At 38.1% G+C, this 22,316-nt stretch overlaps 1 protein-coding gene across 1 annotated transcript in view; it reads left to right on the top strand.

Annotated features, from left to right (window-relative positions):
- The window catches only part of MYO3B (myosin IIIB), a 481,137-nt gene that overhangs the window by 217,300 nt on the left and 241,521 nt on the right, over window positions 1–22,316 (top strand). Inside the window, exons 15-18 of the mRNA XM_049772878.1 lie at window positions 1,608–1,706; window positions 4,237–4,351; window positions 19,778–19,904; window positions 21,908–22,118. Coding sequence (XP_049628835.1) covers window positions 1,608–1,706; window positions 4,237–4,351; window positions 19,778–19,904; window positions 21,908–22,118 — 552 coding nt within the window. The remainder of the gene's footprint in view (window positions 1–1,607; window positions 1,707–4,236; window positions 4,352–19,777; window positions 19,905–21,907; window positions 22,119–22,316) is intronic.

Genomic DNA, 22,316 nt, shown 5'->3' with positions numbered 1-22,316 from the left:
AAAATTGAGAAAGTTGAAACTGCTTGCCTTTACAAAAGTGGTTTCATAAATTAGCTCACAAACTATCCCTAGGTAGGCTTTTCTATGTAGATAAGAGTTTGTTGCCAGGATATTGTCAAAAGGGAAGAACTCTGATTATTAGGTGATCCACATTTATTTCTAATACTTGTCCACATTTGACTCTAATGTTCTTATCACAGCCTTTTGTTTCTGTTAGAACTTCTTTCCAGAGGGACTCCATCTTTCCTTGGGCTGGTTCTGGCACCAGTTAAAGTCTTATCAGGTCTTAGTTTCTAAGCCCACGAAGTAGGTTTGGACTTCATGCTTTTTAACTACTTTAGAACTTGAGACAAGTAACTTCTTTAAATTACATATTGGTTTATTATTTTCCAATAACTCATCTCCATGATGAACCTGCCCACGATATGAAGCTTACCACAAAGAATGGTGAGTGCAGTTAGAGAAATAACTACACTAACAACTACCAGGACAAAGGTTGTGAGTGAGAGAAATAGAATGCCTGTCTCAAACACAGGCAAGGGTGAGGGAGGAGGGAGATGTGGCACATTGGTGGTGGGAATGTTACACTAGTGAAGGGGGGTGTTCTGTTTATGACTGAAACCAAACTACACTCATGCTTGTAGTCATGGGGCTTAAATAAAGATATATTTAAAAAAAATTCTCATTTCCACCCCATCTTCTGCCTACTTCAGCTCTTAGGTCTAGAGTTCATGCTTTGCATGCAGGAACCCTGAGTTAGATCTCTGCAACTGAATAGTTCCCAGGCACCACAAAGAAAAATAAATATATAAATTAAAACCTATCCAATCCTAATAAACACAGGAATGAAAATCACATTGAATTTGTGCTTTGATGTTGATGAGCAAAATTCAAAAAATAATAATTATATGTCTTCAAAAATACTTTAGGAAAAACAAAGTGGGTAGTCTAAAGGCAATACACAATCCAGATGTTTACCCTCCAGTTTCTTGTAAGGTGAAAGCAGTTTGAGTGTGGTGGACCATATTCAGTGTGGCACCAATTTTATAGCCCCCTCAACAGGCTTCAAGAAGGTGGGTAGCCAGAGACTACAGGCGCTGTCTGACACATGCTGTTTTGAATGATTCTTTAAAGAATACAATATGGGAGGATGGAGACCTCAGTTCTAGAACCCTAGTTACTCTTCACCTTACTCTATTACTGGGGAGTCACTTCCTGTGTGCAAGTAAAATAGGATGTTTGCTTGCTCTAAGCTGGATACCACTGTGAAAAAACATGTATTGAATAAAAAGGCATAAGATATTTGAACTGATAACATATGTTTCCTGAACACTGACAGGGGTCACTCCTGAGAACAGAGCCAAGAAAACCGTTTTGGTGTATCCCACCAAAACAAAACAAAAATAATGTCATTGTCATGATTGTTATGTTACTTTTTATCAACATTACCTTTCTAGAGTTGAGATATATACTACATTTAATTGCTTGGAAGTACATCTTTGGTAAGGAATAGTATTCTGCAAGAAAGATAAATGATATAAATTATTGATCCACATACATGAAAAATATGTTGTTTAATGGTCCTTCCCTCTTTTTTTTCGCTTTAGGGGAGAGAAAAATTTTCACATATTTTACTATATTTATGCTGGTCTTTATCATCAAAAGAAACTTTCTGAGTACAGACTTCCTGAAGAAAAGCCTCCTAGGTAAGAATTAGGAAACTTAGTTATTGATTTTTTAGAAGCACTTATTTATGACAAGTACTTTTACAATACTACCAATACTATCAACAATACTACCAACTGCCAGAATGCCAAGATTGCTCCACCATTAATTATTCTAAAGTCCCTTCTATCACTGTTATCACCCTTTCCCCCTACCTGGGCACCCTTAGATCACAGGTCTACTGACTTGATATCAAGGTTTGTTTCCATTGGTCATTGTGTAATCCCTTGCTTTGCTTGTTATTTTCCACTTATAAGTAAGGTAAAATGGTATTTATCCTTTTCTTTCTGATTTACACACATAGCATAACATCCTCCAGTTTCATCCAGGTTATTATAAAAAAAAAGGGAAAGTTTCAATAGCTAATATTGGGGTCACAAAGGTACTGCATGGTGCTGGAATGATAGCACAGCAGTAGGGCATTTGCCTTTTATGTGGTGGATCCAGGATTGATCAGTTCAAACCCTGGTGTCCCATATGGTCCCCAAGCCAAGAGCGATTTCTGAGCAGATAGCCAGAAATAACTCCTGAGTGTCACCGGGTGTGTGTTTACTGTGACAGTTCATGTGAATGCAACTCTGTACCTTTTAATTGGTGAATTAAGGTCATTGACATTAAATGATTGTATTGGAATTAAAATTTTTAATACCATATTTTGTAATTCTGGTTGTTTATGTATTTAATCTTCGTGAGTTTTTAAAGTATTTTTATATAAAACTATTCAGTACATCTTATAGCAGTAGTTTAATGACCAATAATTTCTTTAGCTGCTGCTTGTTGGTGAAATTTTTATTGTATTTAGTTTGATTTTTTTTTTTTTGCCACACTCAGTGGTTCTTAGGGGTTTACTCTGGCTCTAAGCTCAGAGGCCCACACTTTGTGGAACTCTGGGGAATCATATGTGGTGAGCAAGTGACTTGCGTTCATTCTATTTGAATAATACCCTAGCTGGATAAAGAATTCCCATTTGAATGCTTCTTTGATTATGCATGTTGATTATCACATACCTTTCTAGCCTGTGTAATTTATTTGAAAGATCTGTGATTTTTATGGGACCCCTTAAATTTAGGGTTTGCTCTTGCTTTCTCAGAATAGCATTTCTATTTTTGGCTCTTGCCATTTTAACTATGATGTTTTCCTGTTTTGATTAGAATTCTGAACTTCTTGTATGTGGGACACTAAGTCGATTTTCAGATTGTGTCAATTTTCTTGTCAAAATCTTTGTGCCAAAAATATTTTTCTTGCCAAAACTTCTTGTCGATATCTCTTTTTTTTACTGTCACATATAATTAAAATGTTATTTATCTTCAAAAAACCACAGATACCTGATGCTTTCTTAATTTTTCTTTATACTTTTTCTTTCATTCTCTTTGAATCACTCCATGAATCATATTCTAAAACACTCTTTCTCTGTTTCTGTTACTCTCTGTTTATTCCCTTTCTTGGTAATACCTGACTGAAGTTTTCATATGCTTTATCTTTGTTGAAATTCTCTTCTTAGTATCTTCAAATATATATATATATATATATATATATATATATATATAGGGAGAGAGAGAGAGAGATATTGAGTATATAGCTTAAATATTATTATTTTGAATTTTTTTTATCAGGGAGATGAAACAGGTCTTCTGTGCTTTGGGCTCTTCTAAGACATTTGCTATTGACTATTAGTGCAGGTGAATTCCTCTGCAACCTGGTCAGTGTAGAGACCTAGGACAGAAGAAGCCTCCAAGCAGGCAAGATACCTGGATAGTTGGGTGGGGCTTGGGTTGGTAGTGGTTTAGCAGGGGCTGGTGTGGATTGTAAAGGGTGGGAACTTTGTCAGTGAGCCTCTAGGGAGTGTCACATTGGGTAGTGATTGAGAGTAGCTCGGGATAGTGTTTGTTCCTATATGAAACTATATAATGCCAGAAATAGAATTCAGACTTCCTGCATGCAAACATATACTTAGTATATTGAACTATACCTCTCCTGCCCCTTATTGTTAATTTTAGTGGATGTGTAACCAGAGATTGACCAATTTTGTTAATACATAGAAGTGTTTTTCTTTTACTTTGTCTATTTCTTTTGTTTGTTTGTTTGTTTGTTTGTTTTTGTTTTTGGATCACACCCAGCAGTGCTCAGGGGTCACTCCTGGCTCTACTCTCAGAAATCACTCCTGGCAAGCTCAGGGGACCATATGGGATGCTGGGATTAGAACCACCATCCTTCTGCATGCAAGGCATATACCTTACCTCCATGCTATCTGTTCGGCCCTCAGAAGTGTTTTTCTAACTAGAAACTCAGTTTAACTAATGTGCCTATAAGGAGATGACAGTAAATATGCCTCATAATTTGAATTTTCTAGAAAGTTTAATCATAGCATTTACTTAACCCTGGACACCATTATTCCACCACAATATTAGAAAGTCAGAGTAATGCACTTGCAAGTAATGCTCTTGTAAATCCCATAGCCCTCATACTTGGGATACCAAACTTGCTTATTCTGTTTGGTTATATTCCATCTAGGTACATTGGTGATGAGATGGGAAAGGTGATGCATGACATAATCTCCAAGGAGTCTTATAGAAGACAATTTGAAGCAATTCAGCATTGCTTCAAGATTATAGGCTTCACCGACAAGGTAAGTGGTTGTCAGAAAAGTAAGAAGCTCAGATGGTAAATTTATGTGAATTCATGACTGGAGACATACATGTTCTAATTTGGCGCAAACCCTTATAAGGTCTTGTTATTCAAAGAGTGGTCTAAGGACCAGAAAAATTAGCATCATCTGTGTGCTTATAGTAAATGTCCACTCTTGGCTGAAGTGGTGGCACAAGCTGTAGGGCATTTGCCTTGCATGCACTAACCTAGGGTGGAGCGCGATTCAATCCCCCAGCATCCCATATGGTCTCCCAAGCCAGAGGTGATTTCTGAGCACAAATCCAGGAGTAACCCCTGAGCATCACTAGGTGTGACCCCCCCCCCAAAAGAAAGAAATGTCAACTCTCTGATCTATTCCAGAATGATTGAAATTAGAGTCTGTAATTGAACAAAATGCCTTGGTGAACAGAAAAGTCAAAGCACTTTTGTGTTGTGCACTTATAAATCTTTACTACTGCCATCAATTCAGTACATCTATGATTAAAGAAATCCCAAAACAATACTGTCCCTTTTTTGAATTGGGATTTGTTCCATCCATTAGAGGGAATTGTGAAATAGAAAAACAGAAATATGTAGGTTACACTCAAGTCACCAAAGTATATTTATGCAAGTAGCTCCTTTTGCACCAAAACAAATTAAGTCTTTTCAACTTTCTTGTAGCCACTTCCTTCTTTGTGGTATACAGTTGTACATTATTAGCTATAGCTAATAGTACTGGATTTATTTTATCATACTAGAATACAGGCTGTCTCTATTAAATATATGACAAGGGTGACAAAATATTTATAACCCTGGGCTCAAATATCACTCTGTGATACAGTTATCTCATCGCTTCTGGGCTTTGTGCCATCAATTTTGCAAAATATACAGATCTTTAGCTTTGCCAACAAAGGAGGTGAATGATTAGTAGATGGGTGAGAGAGTTAAATCTTGAGGGATTAGATTACAAAACACTTAAGTTCCCTGAGACAGTCTCTGGATGAAGCATTGCTATTGTAATCCAATGAGTTTGGTTTTTTTCTTCCCTTTCCAGCAGGGTCAACTTTGGTCATAATAATACCTTTCTTCTTTTTAGCTAACTGTTAATTTTCTCTATTGGCCTCCCACAGACTTTAAACTGACACTGGAAAATCCCAAAGGTCAGATAAAAATAGAATATATTTCCCTTGGCTTCTTAGAGCAGAGCAATTAAACAGGTTCCATCTAGCTTTGTATAAAGAGCCTTTATTACTATTAACTTATAGAGCAGGTTATTATCAAAGATGCATCACCAAAAGAGTGGAGCTGGCTGTAGGCCATTTATAGTTACCTGGATCATGCCCATGTGTTTGGGGGGTTTACTCACTTAGAAGAGAACAAGAACAATAAGGAGACATCCAGGGGGTTAATGCTGTGTTACCTTCAGTGAGTCCAGGGAAGCAGCTAGTCCTAGTTTTAAAAGGAAGCAAACAATTGCCCTCTTCTAAGATTAGAAATGTACTGCCACTAATAAAAAATAACAAGATACTGGTTTGAAGTAATGAAATCTAAACAAAAGAAATCAAAGATGTGTCCTTGAAATAAGTCACTGTGAATCCTTATAGGCAAAAACACAATCAGAAAAATTAATGACAGAATGAATAAAAATGAAAAGCAAGCTAAATGAAAGGAGAGTAAAGTTTTATAATTCATGCCTGGTTTGAATTCTTAGTGATACTCATACTGTATTTGTATGCATGTGAGTGTGTATCTTCACTGTGTTCCACATTAATTTGTACCAGAGATAAACAAACCAAATTTCGTCAGTTAACAACCTTAGAAATGAAAGAGGCTGCGTCTTTTTCTCCAATATTAAATTTGTTGTTAAATGTCTTAGACAATTTTTTGCTAGATTATTCAATTTACTTTATGTTTATAAACTTAAATTGGTTTCTTTTCCTTCCTTCCTTCCTCTTTCTTTCTTTCTTCTTCTTTCTTTCTTTCTTTCTTTCTTTCTTTTTCTTCTCTTTCTTCTTTCTTTCTTTCTTTCTTTCTTTCTTTTTTCTTTCTTTCTTTCTTCTTTCTTCTTTCTTTCTTCTTTCTTTTCTTTCTTTCTTTCTCTTGCTTTTTTCTTTCTTCTTTCTTTTTTCTTTCTTTCTTTCTTTCTTTCTCTCTTTCTTTTTTTCTTTTTCTCTTTCTTTTTCTCTTTCTTTCATATTCCTTTCTTCATTCTTCTTTATTTTTCTCTTCTTTCTTTCTCTTGCTTTTTTCTTTCTTTTTTTTCTTTCTTTCTTTCATATTTCGTTCTTCATTCTTTATTTTTTCTTTTTTCTTTCTTTCTCCTTCTTTCTCTTTTCTTTCTTTCTTTCTTTCTTCTTTCTTTTTCTTTCTCTCTCTCATTCTTTCTTTCTCTTTCTTTCTTTCTTTCCTCTTTCTTTCTTTCTTTCTTTCTTTCTTTCTTTCTTTTCTTTCTTTTTTCTTCTTTCTTTCTTTTTCTTTCTTTCTTTCTTTTATTTCTTTCTTTCTTTCTTTCTTTCCTTCCTTCCTTCCTTCCTTCCTTCCTTCCTTCCTTCCTTCCTTCCTTCCTTCCTTCCTTCCTTCCTTCCTTCCTTCCTTCCTTCCTTCCTTCTTCTTTCTTTCTTTCTTTCTTTCTTTCTTTCTTCTTTCTTTTTCTTTCTTTCTTTCTTTCTTTTCTTTTTCTTCTTTCTTTCTTTCTTTCTTTCTTTCTTTTTTTCTTTCTTTCTTTCTTTCTTTCTTTCTTTCTTTTTCTTTCTTTCTTTCTTTCTTTCTTTCTTTCTTTCTTCTTTCTTTCTTTCTTTCTTTCTTCTTTCTTTCTTTTCTTTCTTTCTTCTTTCTTTCTTTCTTTCTTTCTTTCTTTCTTTCTTTCTTTCTTTCTTTCTTTCCTTTTTCTTTTCTTCCTCATATTCAGCAGTGCTATGAGACAGAGCCACTTCCTGTGGTGCTCAGTGAGCTTTCTGGAATTGAACCCAGGACCTCAACCATTTAAGCTACTTTCTAGACCCTGAACTCAAATTAGTTTGACTAAAAATTACAAAGATGTCACTGAATGTAGTAAGGCAACAGATGCCAAGTAGCTGATACAGCAGAACTTTTCTGAGGGGTATTTCCAGACCAAGCTGAAATGATTTATATCAATGAAGAAATGTGGTTCCTCCAACCTAGACCCCAAGGAATTAGGCACCCACCATCCAGCCTTGACTTCTGGAACCCAGACATAGAAACGATAGAGTTCTCCACAATAGCTCCAGGAACCAAGTCTCCTCTGGGGCATCCATGATGCTGCTCTGACACCAATATGCACCAGTTCTAAATTGACAAACGGACAACGAGGAAACAACTTGATCTAAGAGCCAACGATAAGACAAAATCAGAAGACATGTCACCCTTTTGATCTGTGCAAAAGCCAAGATTGCTATCTACAGATGACTGGTTGTTACAACCAGGACTGGACAGTACGCATCCCATACCACAACAACAACAACAACAATAAAAGGCTCTAGCCTAGGTTTTGGTCTACGATCTGTTCAACAAACAAGATCTCGAATTCCAGAGGTCTGACTGAGACAATCGCAACTGAACTGGTCCTCCAGAAACATAACAAAAGACTCTATCCCAGGCTCCATCCTAGGAGCAGCATAATGACCAAGACCACCAACTACAGAAGATGGATTAAATGACACTGAAGAAACAGAACTGCTAGAACCACAAAGAAAGACTTCATCATAAGATCCATTCCTTGAGCTGTACAGACATCAGGATCTCTAGATACAGAGGTCTGATTTTACCATTCACGATGAAACAGAAGTATTCCATACACCACAAAAGCACTGAGGGGAAAGTAACTGATCTTGCAAGGAGTCTATAGTTAATCCCATGACAGTATACTTCAAGGGTGGAGAAACCCTGTATCTTCTAGACCAAGGGAATTCCCTCTATAATGTCCCCAATAATTACTGTGCCTATGCAGGGGGGGGGGCACAAAATAATCCTTTTATCCACTTATATATTTTTTGATTGATTGATTTTTTGACTTCTTTATTCTGGTGTAGATATTGAAGTTGATGTCTCCAATTTTATTTTATTTTATTTTATTTTATTTATTTTATCTTTCTCTTTCTTTTTGTACTCTGTCATGGTTTGATTTCAGGACCGAGATTATTGTGTGGTGCTTGTTTTTATTGCTGTAGTGCTCACTAGATATTTTATTTGATATTTCTTTCTGTATTGTTGCGGTGCTTCAATTACCTTTTTCTCGTCCTCTCTCAAACTGAGGTTGAAAACCTCTAGAGAACTCCGCCCATTTTCAGCGTATTTGATTTTTTAGCCCATTCTATTGCTTTTCTTTCCTTCAAACAAAGCCACATAACTCGAACTATCTAGCTCCGCCTCTCAAATACAGGGGGAAACAAGGGAGGGTACCAGGACCAAACAGATATATGATCCCTAGTAGTAAGCTAGACACAGAGGGGACCACTTACTCTAGCAGCCTGGGGGGGTAATGGTGGGGGATGTGGGTTGCAGGAAGGGAACAGGGGTGGAGGGAGGACAAGTTTGGTGATGGGAATTCCCCTGATTCAATGATAATATGTACCTAAAATACTACTGTGAAAGATATGTAAGCCAATATGGTCAAAATAAAAATTTAAAAAATATAAATAAATATGCATAGGAGATATAAAAAGTTTTGTGCTATGTGAAATCTGTGTTCAAATAAAATAATCCTTTTAGAATAAAAAACATATTTTATTATTCTCAATGGAGAAAAACTAAAAGCCTTTTCTCTAAATTCTGGTACAAGACAAGGCTGTCCTGTCTCACTACTCCTATTCAGCATAGTACTGGGAGTACTTGCTATAGTGATTAGGCAAGAAAAAGATACCAAGGGCATCCAGATAGGAAAGGAAGAAGTCAAGCTCTCGCTATTTGCAGATGACATGATACTATACTTAGAAAATCCTAAAGAGTCTACCAAAAAGCTTCTAGAAACAATAGATGCATATAGCAATGTGGCAGGCTACAAAATTAACACACAAAAATCAATGGCCTTTTTATATACCAATAATGATAGGGAAGAAATGGACATGAAGAAAACAACCCCATTCACATTAGTGACACACAAACTCAAATATCTTGGAGTCAACTTGACTAAAGACGTGAAGGACCTATACAAAGAAAATTATAAAGCTCTGCTACAAGAAATAAGAGAGGACACGCGGAAATGGAAATACATACCCTGCTCATGGATTGGCAGGATTAACATAATTAAAATGGCAATACACCCCAAAGCATTGTACAGATTTAATGCGATGCCTCTAAAGATACCCATGACATTCTTCAAAGAAGTAGATCAAACACTTCTGAAATTCATTTGAAACAATAAACACCCTAGAATAGCTAAAGCAATCCTTGGGAAAAGGAATATGGGAGGCATTAGTTTTCCCATTTTAAACTGTATTACAAGCAATAGTTATCAAAACAGCAATGGTATTGGAATAAAGACAGACCCTCAGATCAGTGGAATAGGCTTGAATATTCAGAGAATGCTCCCCAGACATATAATCACTTAATTTTTGATAAAGAAGTGAGAAATCCTAAATGGAGCAAGGAAAGCCTCTTCAACAAGTGGTGTTGGCAGAACTGGTTAGATACTTGCAAAAAAGGGAACTTAGACCACCAGCTAACACCATGTTCGAAGGTAAAATCCATCTGTATTAAAGACCTTGATATCAGACCTGAAACCGTAAGATATATAGAACAACATGTTGGTAAAATACTCCATGACATTGAATCTAAAGGCATCTTTAAGGAGGAAAGAACACTCTCCAAACAAGTGGAAACAGAGATAAACAGATGGGACTATATTAAACTGAGAAGCTTCTGCACTCAAAGGAAATAGTGTCCAGCATTCAAGAACCTCCCATTGAGTGGGAGAAACTATTCACCCAATACCCATCAGATAAGGGGCTAATATTCAAAATATACAAGGCACTGACAGAACTTTACAAGAAAATATCATTTAACCCTATCAAAAATGGGGAGAAGAAATGAACAGACTCTGAAGTCAGTATACATGTGAACGTTACTTTCTATACAGCAGTCCTCTCTGACTGCCAAGCCTAATCCATAAACAATCCATCTATACTATGTATATAGCCCCTCTTATATATTGCCCCTCCCCCACCCAAAGACCCTTCTACTCCCTATCTCCCAACCCAGATTTGTTATCTTTTCCTTATTTAGTCCTCTTTACCCTCAGTTCTTAACTTCTTAGGCACCAAGACTGACCTCCTGCCCCAATAGACCACCATCCAGCTCCTCAATGAAAGACACCCTCTCAATCCCCCATCTCGTGTCTCAGCAAGTAACCACAACCAACACGCCTGCTGACTCAAGCTTTGTGGCTCCTCTCACCCCCATCAAATCAAGGACTGTTGCATGATACCGGAATCAACTTCAGCAAAACCCCCAGCTCAAGGTCACTACAGGATTCTGAAATGCCGCAAATCATATCAAACTCAAGACCGAGGTCTGTGATACAAAAAAGTGCCTTGGCTTTCACTCCCCACAAGAATATCTCAAAAGGGGCCCGGAGAGATAGCACAGCGGCGTTTGCCTTGCAAGCAGCCGATCCAGGACCAAAGGTGGTTGATTCAAATCCCGGTGTCCTATATGGTCCCCCGTGCTTGCCAGTAGCTATTTCTGAGTAGACAGCCAGGAGTAACTCCTGAGCACTGCCGGGCGTGGCCCAAACACCAAAAAAAAAAAAAAAAAAAAAAAAGAATATCTCAAAAGACCTAATTGGGAGGCCTATATTGCCTATGTAAGCTTAATAACCTTATAATAATGCATCTTAAGATGTGTATTCCTAAACATACAGATAGTCTCCCCCATCACTTGTTTTCTTCAAGTACCTTAGTTCACCACCCCCAAGGCTCCCCAGGTAACAGACACATAGCAAATTAACATTCTATTGCTTGCTGCAACAAAATGGCAAATGGAATTATCAAAAAAAATCAAACAATAAAAGTTCATTTGTGATGATTGATATCTCACAGTCGAATTTCTAAAGTCTGAGGATTTACTGAGCTAGTTGGTGCTTGTTGAGCCTTCTGTGTTATTGCTTTTGTTCATATGGTCCCCTGAGCCTGCCAGGAGCGATTTCTGAGCATAGAGCAGGAGTAACCCCAGAGCAATGCCAGGTGTGACCCAAAAACCAAAAACCAAAAAAAAAAAAAATTGTGTAACCTAGAGTTTATTTGCAAAAGAATAAATCAAACTAAAACTCATATCACATTTATCAGAAAAAAGTATAAAAGTGATAGAATTATAAATGAAAGAGACAATTTTAACTGATATTATATAACTACTACAGACTGATACTTCTAATTTACATAAAGACAAATCTTTAAAACAGTCTGTCCAAATAGAATCCAATACCACACTAAGAGAATCTTTTATTGCTACCAAGTAGGACTTTTTCCCATGATGCAAAGGCAGTTGAGCATATGCAAATTAATGAAGTATACCTTGTCAGATAAAACAAAGATAAAACTTTTTGCTTGTGTCTCATGAGTGCTGTAGTCTTTGTGACCCAACAATCCTTATAATCATTTGTTTGGAGAAGAGGAAGAATCAATTTCAATTCCATTTTTTCAAATATTCATAGCTTCACTAATTTCTGCTGCTTTGTGTTGTATCACAAGTATATTGACTTTATCGACCTTTCAAAAAACATATTTTGTCTCTTCACATGGGTGCTGGGTACTGGTTCATTGGGGTAGGAGGTCTGACTTGATGCCTAATGGATTAGGAACTGAGGGTGAAGAGTTTTAATATAGTGGGATATCAGGGATGGGATTGAGGGGTGAAGGGATAGTCGGATTTCTGAAGCGGGGAGAGGGGATAGTACATGGGAGGGGCTATATAGGCTATAGATATGGGTTGTTTATAATTTAGGTTTGTCTCTCACGGAGGATTCCTATCTCTGTGTGCTCCTGCCCACATATAAACTTATAGAAGTTAGCTTAGGTATATATTAATGAAAAGAGGTTGGGAGAGCAAGAGATACGCTGAGTACAGAAAGATAGGTCAGTATAGTACATGTAAGGTAAAGAAACTAATAGATCAACTTTTGGATATGTATAGGTTTCATGTCTCAAGTATTAACCATTGTGTTAGTGAGATCTATCTATATAGGTGTTTACCCGTTGCAGTATTTTCTGCAGCACCATATATATATATCAGCTCTCCTTTCCTATAGAGGAGGTAAGCATGTGGTTTTTATTTGACATGGATTGAATTGATGATAATGAGAAGTTAGAAGAAGAAGAAGAGGGAGACAAGAAGAGAGAAAAAACAAACCAAAACACAACAAACAAACAAACAAACAACAACAACAACAAAACAAAGTAATGAGAAGAGAGGATAAAAAAGCAAGGGCATGTTAGTTTGCTTGAACGTGTTCAATGCGTAGGCCCTGTAGTATAGATCTGTAGGTCACAGTTGCTGCTTCTGTGATCTGGCGGGTCATGAGCTTCAGGTCCTAAAAGAGGGCATAACCTAGAGATAAAGGGTATGTTAAAGAGTTTTATTCAGACACCCATTCAAACCCACACTCGTTCCAGCAAGGAAATACAACCAACACCCCAACTGACTCATGCAGTGTGGCCCTCCTAATCACCTCTCCCTAATGTGGACTGTGGCTTGATACCGGACCTAGTTCCAAAAGGATCCCCACTGCAAGAACTCTACCCAAGACCTCCCTGCCGCAAATCTTTTGTCAATCTCAGGAAGGCCAGGGTGTGTGACAAAAGGGTGCCCTGGAGCCCACATTCCACAAGAAAATCTCAAAAGACAATGGGAAGCCTATACTTTCATCATAAGTATAAGACCTATATAACACTACCTCTTAACCTGTTTTTCCCCAAATGTAAAGTAATCTCCTGCATCACTTCGTTCCTTTTTCTTTTTGTTGTTGTTGTTTGTCTTTGTTTTTGTTTTGTTTTTGCTTTTTTGGGTCACATCGGGTGGTGCTCCGGGGTTGCTCCTGGCTCTATGCTCGGAGGTTGCCCTTGGCAGGCACGGGAGACCATCTGGGATGCCGGGATTCCAGCCACCATCCTTCTGCATGAAAGGAAGACACCTTACCTGCATGCTATCTCTCCGGCCCCACTTTGTTCCTTTAATTACTTCTTTTATTTAATTAAAAAATCTTTTCTTTAGATATGTATGATCATTTATATTTTTAGTTTTTGTCGTGTTTCTGTTTTCTTCTCTCTCCATCCCCAAATCCACCAGCAATATAATGTAGCACCACTTCTTCCTGCAAAGGTATATTAAAAAAAAGGGAAATCTTACATATAAAAACAAGCTCTTATTTACAAGGGATAAGAACTCATACTTTTTTAGAACACACCTTGAATATATGTCATGTGGAACCAACTTAGACCCCAGGGAATTAGGCACCAACCGTTCAGACTCCTGGATCCCAGACATAGAAATAACACAGTTCTCCACAACAGCTCCAGGAATTAAATCCCCTCTGGAGCATCCATAATGCTGCTCTGACACCAACATACGCCAGTTCTAAAATGATATCCTGACAATGAGGAAATGGGAACAACTTGATCTAACAGCAATTTGTCCTTCCTCACCAGCCAACGATAAGACAAGATCAGAAGACTTGTCACCCTTTGATCTGGTTGTTACAAACATGACTGGACAGTATGCATCCCATACCAACAACAACAACAACAACAACAACAACAAAGCTCTAGCCTAGGTTTTGGTCTATGATCTGTTAAAAAAAAAAAAGATCTCCAATTCTAGAGGTCTGACTGAGACAATCGCAACTGAACAGGTCTTCAGGAAACATAATGAAAGACTATCCCAGGCTCCATCCTAGGAGCAGCATAATGACCAAGACCACCAACTACAGAAGATGGATTAAATCAACACTGAAGAAACAGAACTGCTAGAACCACAAAGAAAGACTTCATCATAAGCTCCATTCTTTGTCCTATACAGATACCAAGATCTCTAAATACAGAGGTCTGATTTTACCATCCATGATGAAACAGAAGTCTTCCATACACCACAAAAGCACCAAGGGGAGAGTAAATGAACATGCAAAGAGTCTATAGTTAATCCCATGACAGTATACTTCAGGGGTGGAGAAATACTGTATCTCCTAGGCCAGTGGTCAGCAACCTTTTTTTTTTCAACCATGCCAAATCTCACCAAACCACGATTGAAATTTATTTTGAGGGGCCGGCCAGGTGGCGCTAGAGGTAAAGTATCTGCCTTGCAAGCGCTAGCCAAGGAAGGACCACAGTTCGATCTCCTGGTGTCCCATATGGTCCCCCCAAGCCAGGGGCAATTTCTGAGCACTTAGCCAGGAGTAACCCCTGAGCAACAAATGGGTGTGGCCCGAAAAAACAAAACAAAACAAAACAAAATTTATTTTGAGAGCCACGTTTTGGGGGGGTGGGGAGTTACACCTGGCAACGCTTAGGGGTTATTCCTGGCTCTACGCTCCGCTCGCTGCTCTGCTATCTCTCTGGCCAGGAGCCACATTTTTAAAACTGAAAATACATAGGATGGTACACACAGAAAGTCACACCCCCCGAAACCACATGACCCGACTGGAATTGTGTGGAGCCAGCACTGACAGAGGCTAGGAGCAAAGTCCTGACTCCTGGAGCTGCCCCCCGGAACACAGAAGAGCCAAATTAAAAGTGTAAAGAGCCACATGTGGCTTGTGAGCCGCAGGTTGCCGACCACTGTCCTAGGCCAAGGGAATTCCCTCTATAATGTCCCCAATAGTTACTGTGCCTATGCGGGGCGGGGTGGGGGGGGGGAAAGCACAAAATAATACTTTTATCCACATATATATTTTTTGATTGATTGATTTTTTTTGACTTCTTTATTTTGGTGTTGATGTTTCCAATTTTATTTTATTTTATCTTTCTCTTTCTTTTTGCACTCCGGCATGGTTTGATTTCAGGACTGAGATTATTGTGTGATGCTTGTTTTTTTTGATGTAGTGCTCACTGGTATTTTATTTGATATTTCTTTCTGTATTGTTGCGGTGTTCCAATTACCTTTTTCCTGTCCTCTCTCAAACTAAGGTTGAAAGCCTCTACAAGGACTCCGCCCATTTTCAGCTTATTTTTTTTACCCCATTCTATTGCTTTTCTTTCCTTCAAACAAAACCACATGACTTGAACTATCTAGCTCCGCCTCTCAAATAGAGGGGGAAACAAGGGAGGGTACCAGGACCAAACAGATATATGATCACTAATAGTAAGCTAGACACAGAGGGGACCACTTACTCTAGCAGCCTGGCGAGTAATGGGTGGGAATATGGGTTGCGGGAAGGGAACGGGGGTGGTGGGACGACAAATTTGGTGATGGGTATTCCCCTGATTCAATGTTAATATGTACCTAAAATACTACTGTGAAAGATATGTAAGCCAATATGGTCAAAATAAAATTTTTAAAGAAATGAATATAAAAAAATGTGGTTCCTATATTTTCTTTAAGTTCATTGATTTCTTACAGAAATCACTTCCAAATACTTTTTGTAATATGAGTAACAAATTTTAATATGAACTCAGAACATGGAATTAATTGTGGGATATCAGACAAACGTATCTGAAAGGACATTTGACCCTGAATTTATTATAAAGAAATTTCTCTTATAGAAGAACTTTTCCATATGAAGAGCCCTTAATGAGAGCTTGCAAAGAATGAAGGGTGGACGTGTAGTTTTGTGTCTGAAAATTTATTTATTCACTGTTATTAGTGAAGTCAAGTCTATTTTTACTTAATATTCTGATTATCTTTTTATTACATAAATTATTGCTAAATAAACTGTGTTTTTAAATGTTGTATTTAGTGCTACAAGAAATCTTTGGGTAAGTTTTTTAGTGTCATGGTTAAGACCAGACATTTACTGCAGATTTCTTGAACAAAACGTTAGAAAAAAGGATTTGAGATTAGGGCAATTTCCCTCCCACGACCTTTCTTCCAATTAAATTATTAATTGGGATAGTACTGCTAAGAGACACTGGAGTATTTTTTTAGTAAAATATAAATTTTGGGTTCCTGAGGACTGCTACTATCTTAATAATGGGTAATAGAGGGGCTGAAGCAATAGCACATGGGCAGAGAGTTTGCCTTGCATGTGGTCGACCTGGGCTTGATCCCTGGCATTCCATATGGTCTCCCAAACCTGCCAGGAATAATTTCTTTTTTTTTTTTTTTTTTTTTGGTTTTTGGGTCACACCCGGCGTTGCTCAGGGGTTACTCCTGGCTGTCTGCTCAGAAATAGCTCCTGGCAGGCACGGGGGACCATATGGGACACCGGGATTCGAACCAACAACCTTTGGTCCTGGATCGGCTGCTTGCAAGGCAAACGCCGCTGTGCTATCTCTCTGGGCCGCCAGGAATAATTTCTAAGAACAGAGCAAGGGTAACCCCCTGTGCATCACCAGGTGTGGCCCAAACCCCCCTAATAATGGTAATAAAATTTATCATTAATTTTTTAAAAATTTCTATTGTTTTATATATATATCCATATATATGTAATTGACATCAGAGTTTGGTTACAAAGAAAAACAGTACCTTATGGATTAAACATTTTTTCTCTAATCTAATGAGTTTGGCTGGTTTTTCCCTTCTCAGTATAGTTGTTTTCGGTCATGGTAATGTCTTGCTTTTTGGGGAAGTGAGGGAGAGGGTTCTTCCCAACAAAGCTCAGGGACACTTATTGTGATACTTCTCTTGCCCAGAAGTGCTGGGGCACATTCTGGGGTGGGGAGCCACATGTGGTATTGGGGACAGAACCCAGGCCTTCAACTAAGACATGTACTACAACCCTTTCAATTATTGCTTCACCCCTAATAATACCTTTTCTTTCTTCTAAGCTGTTAATTTTCTTTTTTGGCCTCCCTTAGACTTTACATCAATTGTTAACTTGCTGAAGGTCTGAGTGGATAGAAAGCAATGGTGGGGGAAAAAAAGCAAAGGCAGAGAACTATTTCCTTGGGGGATGGTCTTCTCAGTGGTAAAATTCCTTATTTGGGGAGGAGGTTTTGTTACTCATACTATTACACCTAGTTTTTTTTTTTTGGTTTTGTTGTTGTTGTTGTTGTTGTTGTTGTTTTGTGTGTGTGTTTATGTGTATGTTAGTGAGAGGAAAATATAAGTGATTTGTAAGATGATTAGATCTAGAAATAACAAAATAGAACTCTATGTTGTGGAGTCTGTCTTAGTCTCTGCGATCTACTTTTATGGGAGGTTACTATGGATACTCCACAAGCCTCCCACTATTTATTGATCAAAGTAATGAGATGCTGTCATGTAAAATCCAGAGTAGTCTCAGAAAACCCATGTAGTAGGTGTTCTCCTACTAAATTAACTTAAGAGTTAATATTCACTCTTAAGTTGTATGATTAAAACAGTTCTTCTTAACATCTGAAACATGACATCTTGTCTTTGATTTAGAAGTTTGAAGAACAATATTTATCCTCTCTGAAAGCCTGGTTTAGAATCCTCATTTGTCTTGGTAGCATTATCAGGTATCCACCAGATGTCACTATTATAGTATGTGTTCAGTTCATTTTTTTCTTTTTGAGTAATGCTTATAGAAAGCCTTCATTAAGGGGAAATACTTCATCTGTGGTCTAATTACAATTCCTATTAGTTTGCTACTATATACATGTAGAATCATACTAAATCAAGTTCCCTGAGTATTTTTGTTGGAGGTAATTTTTCTAAGGATAAATATACTATGCAGAAACTTCCTAGGTATTTGTTTTCTTGTTTTATCTATATAGAAAATTAATATTTAAATAAAATAATGTACAATTAACTGTTGGACAATATGAAGACTAATGGGAATTAAAAAGATGAGCACAACTTATAATGATAACTCCATTTATGTGGGTTCTGCATCTGCAATATTATAGGCTAAAACTCCAGAGAGTAAAATAAAAATTCACACATATTTAAGTGCACCTATTTATGCCATTAAAATCTGTGTTTCTTGGGGCCAGAGTGATAGCACAGTGGTAGCATGTTTGTCTTACACACAACTGATCCAGGATGAACCTGGTTTATCTCCAGTGTCCCATATGTCCTCCGAGCCAGGAGTAATTTCTAGCACATAGCCAGGAGTAACCTCTGAGCATCACTGGGTGTAGCCCCAAAACAAAAAAAAAATCTGTGTTTTTCAATAGTCAACTGTACACTTATTAGCATTTTTTAAGGTTTTGTGTTCATAGTTGGTTCATACCTGGTGATGCTCAGGGTTTACTTCTATCTCTGCATTCTGGTGTTCAGGATTCTATATGGGATACAAGGGATCAAACCTGGGTTGACCATATGCAAGGCAAGCACCCTACCTACTATACTATCACTCCATCTCCCTATTATTATTATTAATGCCACTATGTATTCAAATTTTAATACAATAATCAAATTTAGCAACCAAGTCATTGGGTTGCATGAATCCAAGCAACTTAGTTCATGCAATCCCTGGTCTTTAGCACTTGTTGTTTAAAATAATTAAGACCTAATTGCTATGAAGTCCAGCCAGCAATAATGGGAAATAAAGAAAGCATACTGGTTAACTTCCACAAATGTATACACACATAATTTTGTCCCGGGGTTCAGAATTATGTTACATGACTTTCTCTACTTGCAAGCAAGATTAAGAAATATATTTGTGGTGTCAAAGAAATAGGGGACCGGAGAGATAGCATGGAGGTAAGGCATTTGCCTCTCATGCAGAAGGACGGTGATGCCTGTCAGGGGCGATTTCTGAGCATACAGCCAGATGTAACCCCTGAGCGCTGCCGTGTGTGACCCAAAAACCAAAAAAAAAAAAAAAAAAAAAAAAAAAGTACAGGGGTTAAGTACTTGCCTTGCACATGACCAATCTAGATTCTATCCCCCAGCACCCCTTATGGTATTCTGAGCCCTTCCAGAAGTTATCGCTGAGCACAGAGGCAGTAGTAAACCCAGAACACCACTAAGAGTTGGCCCCTCCCCCCAGAAAAAAAAAACTAAAAAGGCATTTTGTTTGTGTGTTCAGAAGAAAGTAGAGTATGGACTTTGGTGAACAAGTAGGAGCTTCCATTCCAGTACTGGTGGTTCATTAGCTTTATTGACAGTTACCTTCAGATGGCTTCACAAAATGTTTTTGTTTGTTTGTTTTTTTTGGTTTTTGGGTCACACCCAGCAGCGTTCAGGGGTTACTCCTGGTTCTGCACTCAGAAATCACTCCTGGCAGGCTCGGGGGACCATATGGGATGCCAGGATTCGAACCACTGTCCTTCTTCTGAATGCAAGGCATGTGCACACCTTACCTCCATGCTATCTCTCCGGCACTTACCAAAATGGTTCTTGATATCATTTCTAGGAGGTACACTCAGTGTACAGAATTTTGGCTGGGATTTTGAATACTGGAAACATTGAATTTGCAGCTATCTCCTCTCAACATCAAACGGATAAAAGTAAAGTGCCCAATGCTGAAGCTTTGGAAAATGGTAATTATCTATTCAACATGTTGCCAACATTTCTTTCACTTTGGTCACTTTTATTTTTATTTTATAATAATAATAAGAATTATTATTGCTTTTGGGCCACACCCGGCTGAGGTCAGGGGTTACTCCTGGCTTTGCACTCAGAAATCACTCCTGGCAGGCAGGGGACCATATGGGATGCTGGGGATCAAACCTGGGTTCGTCTCAGGGCAGCAGCATGCCAGGCAAATGCCCTACAGCTGTGTTATCTTCTCACTTTTTTCACTTTTAAAGATGTCAAAATTTAGTGTGATAAAGCTGATAACTTTCCAGAAATTGGATGTTTTCACTAATCTGTATTTTCCAAAGTTTTTTTTTTTTGGGGGGGTCATACCCGGCTGTGCTCAGGAGTTACTCCTGGCTGTCTGCTCAGAAATAGCTCCTGGCAGGCACGGGGGACCATATGGCACACCGGGATTCGAACCAACTACCTTTGGTCCTGGATCGGCTGCTTGAAAGGCAAACACCGCTGAGCTATCTCTCCGGGCCCCCAAAGTTTTTTTTTTTTAATAATTACTTTGTTTTAGTATCATGGTTACAAAATTGTTCATAAGTTTTTGGTAGAATACCAAAATATCCTTTCCACAAACTTCAAGTAGATATTGCATAATAAACAAGTTCACTGTCATTTGGATAGTGGTTCTCAGCACTTGTTACTTTTGTTTGTTTGTTTGTTTGTTTTGAGCCACATCCAGTGATGCTCAGGGGTTACTCCTGGCTATGCGCTCAGAAGTCGCTCCTGGCTTGGGGGACCATATGGGACACTGGGGGATCGAACTGCGGTCCGTCCTAGGCTAGCACTGGCAAGGCAGACACCTTACCTCTAGCGCCACTGTGCCAGCCCCCTAGCACTTGTTACTTTTGAAGTATCTAATTTTTGTTTAAAATATCTTACTCTTAATACACTGAATTAATATCTACAGTGAGAAAACAAGGAATGTTTAAAGTTCTATAGGGAATAATGGTGGCAGAAGGTCCAAGAATCCCATGTTCAATAAAATTTAAGTAAATACCTTTATTTTTAAGCCACATCACTTTAATATACTAATGTTCTTTCTCACACTCTAGAAAAATGGTAGTCTGGTATATTTTACTAAATAAAATTCCCCCAGGGTTCTTGCTGCTTTTTCTTTTTGTCATATGCCTATAAAGAATGTTCAACAGTTTGGGAGATATTATGTTTTTTGAAGTAAGGGACCTGTCTTGTTCATTTTGACTCTGAAGTGTCTCAGGTGATGCTCAGCACCTAAATGAAATTTAAAAAGGAAATGAGGGGAGAGGGGAAGGGAAGGAAAGGGAAGAGGGAGAAAGAAGAATAGGAAAAGAGAGAAAGGGGAAGGAAGAAAGGGGAAAACGAAGGAAGAAGGGAGGGAGGAAAGGAAAGGAGAGTGAGAGGAAAAGTGAAAGAAAGGTAAGAAGAGAAAGGTAATAAGGAAGGAAAGAAGGAAGGAAGGAAGAAGGAAGGAAGGAAGGAAGGAGGAAGGAAGGAAGGAAGGAAGGAAGGAAGAAGGAAGGAAGGAAGGAAGGAAGAAAGGAAGGAGGAAGGAAGGAAAGGAAGGAAAGAAAGGAAGGAGAAGGAAGGAAGAAAGAAAGGAAGGAAGAAGGAAGGAAGGAAAGAAAGAAAAGAGAGAAGAGAGAAAGAAAGAAGAAAGAAAGAAAGAAAAAGGAAGAAAGAAATAAAGAAAAAGAAAGAAAAGAAAGAAAAAGAAGAAAGAAAGAAAATAAAGAAAGAAGAAAAAAGAAAGAAATGAAAGAAAAGAGAAGAAAGAGAAAGAAAGAGAAGAAAGAAAGAAAGATAAAGAAAGAAAGAAGAAAGAAAGAAAGAAAAGAAAGAAAGAAAGAAAAGAAAGAAAGTAAAAGAAAGAAAGAAAGAAAGAAAGAAAGAAAAGACAAAGAAAGAAAGAAAGAAAGAAAGAAAGAAAGAAAAAGAAAGAAAGAAGGCTGACCATCTTTACCCATTGTTCCAGCTGCTTACGTTCTCTGCATCAGTCCTGAAGAGCTACATGAAGCCCTCACTTCGCACTGTGTGGTCACCAGGGGAGAAACCATCATCCGTGCCAACACTGTGGACAGAGCTGCTGATGTTAGAGATGCCATGTCTAAAGCTCTGTATGGAAGGCTCTTCAGTTGGATTGTGAATCGCATCAATACACTCCTGCAGCCAGACAAAAACATATGGCAAGTTCCTATGAGAACAGAGGTTTCAGCAAGGCTGTCATAAGTCCCAGTGTTCCCTGAAATTTGGTTCTGTTGGTTTTTTTCTTTAGACCACTTTGCTAAATACTCTAAACATTTTAGACAATCTTTAAACAGAGAAAAAACTCTGAGAGTTGAGATACCTGATAGGCATGTAATTAACAGCTTTGAGAGAGGAGG

Source organism: Suncus etruscus, chromosome 5 (assembly GCF_024139225.1).
Source record: "Suncus etruscus isolate mSunEtr1 chromosome 5, mSunEtr1.pri.cur, whole genome shotgun sequence".
NCBI classification, from domain to species: domain Eukaryota; kingdom Metazoa; phylum Chordata; class Mammalia; order Eulipotyphla; family Soricidae; genus Suncus; species Suncus etruscus.
The sequence above is the reverse complement of the archived record's forward strand: the minus strand, read 5'-3'. Positions and strand labels throughout refer to the sequence as shown.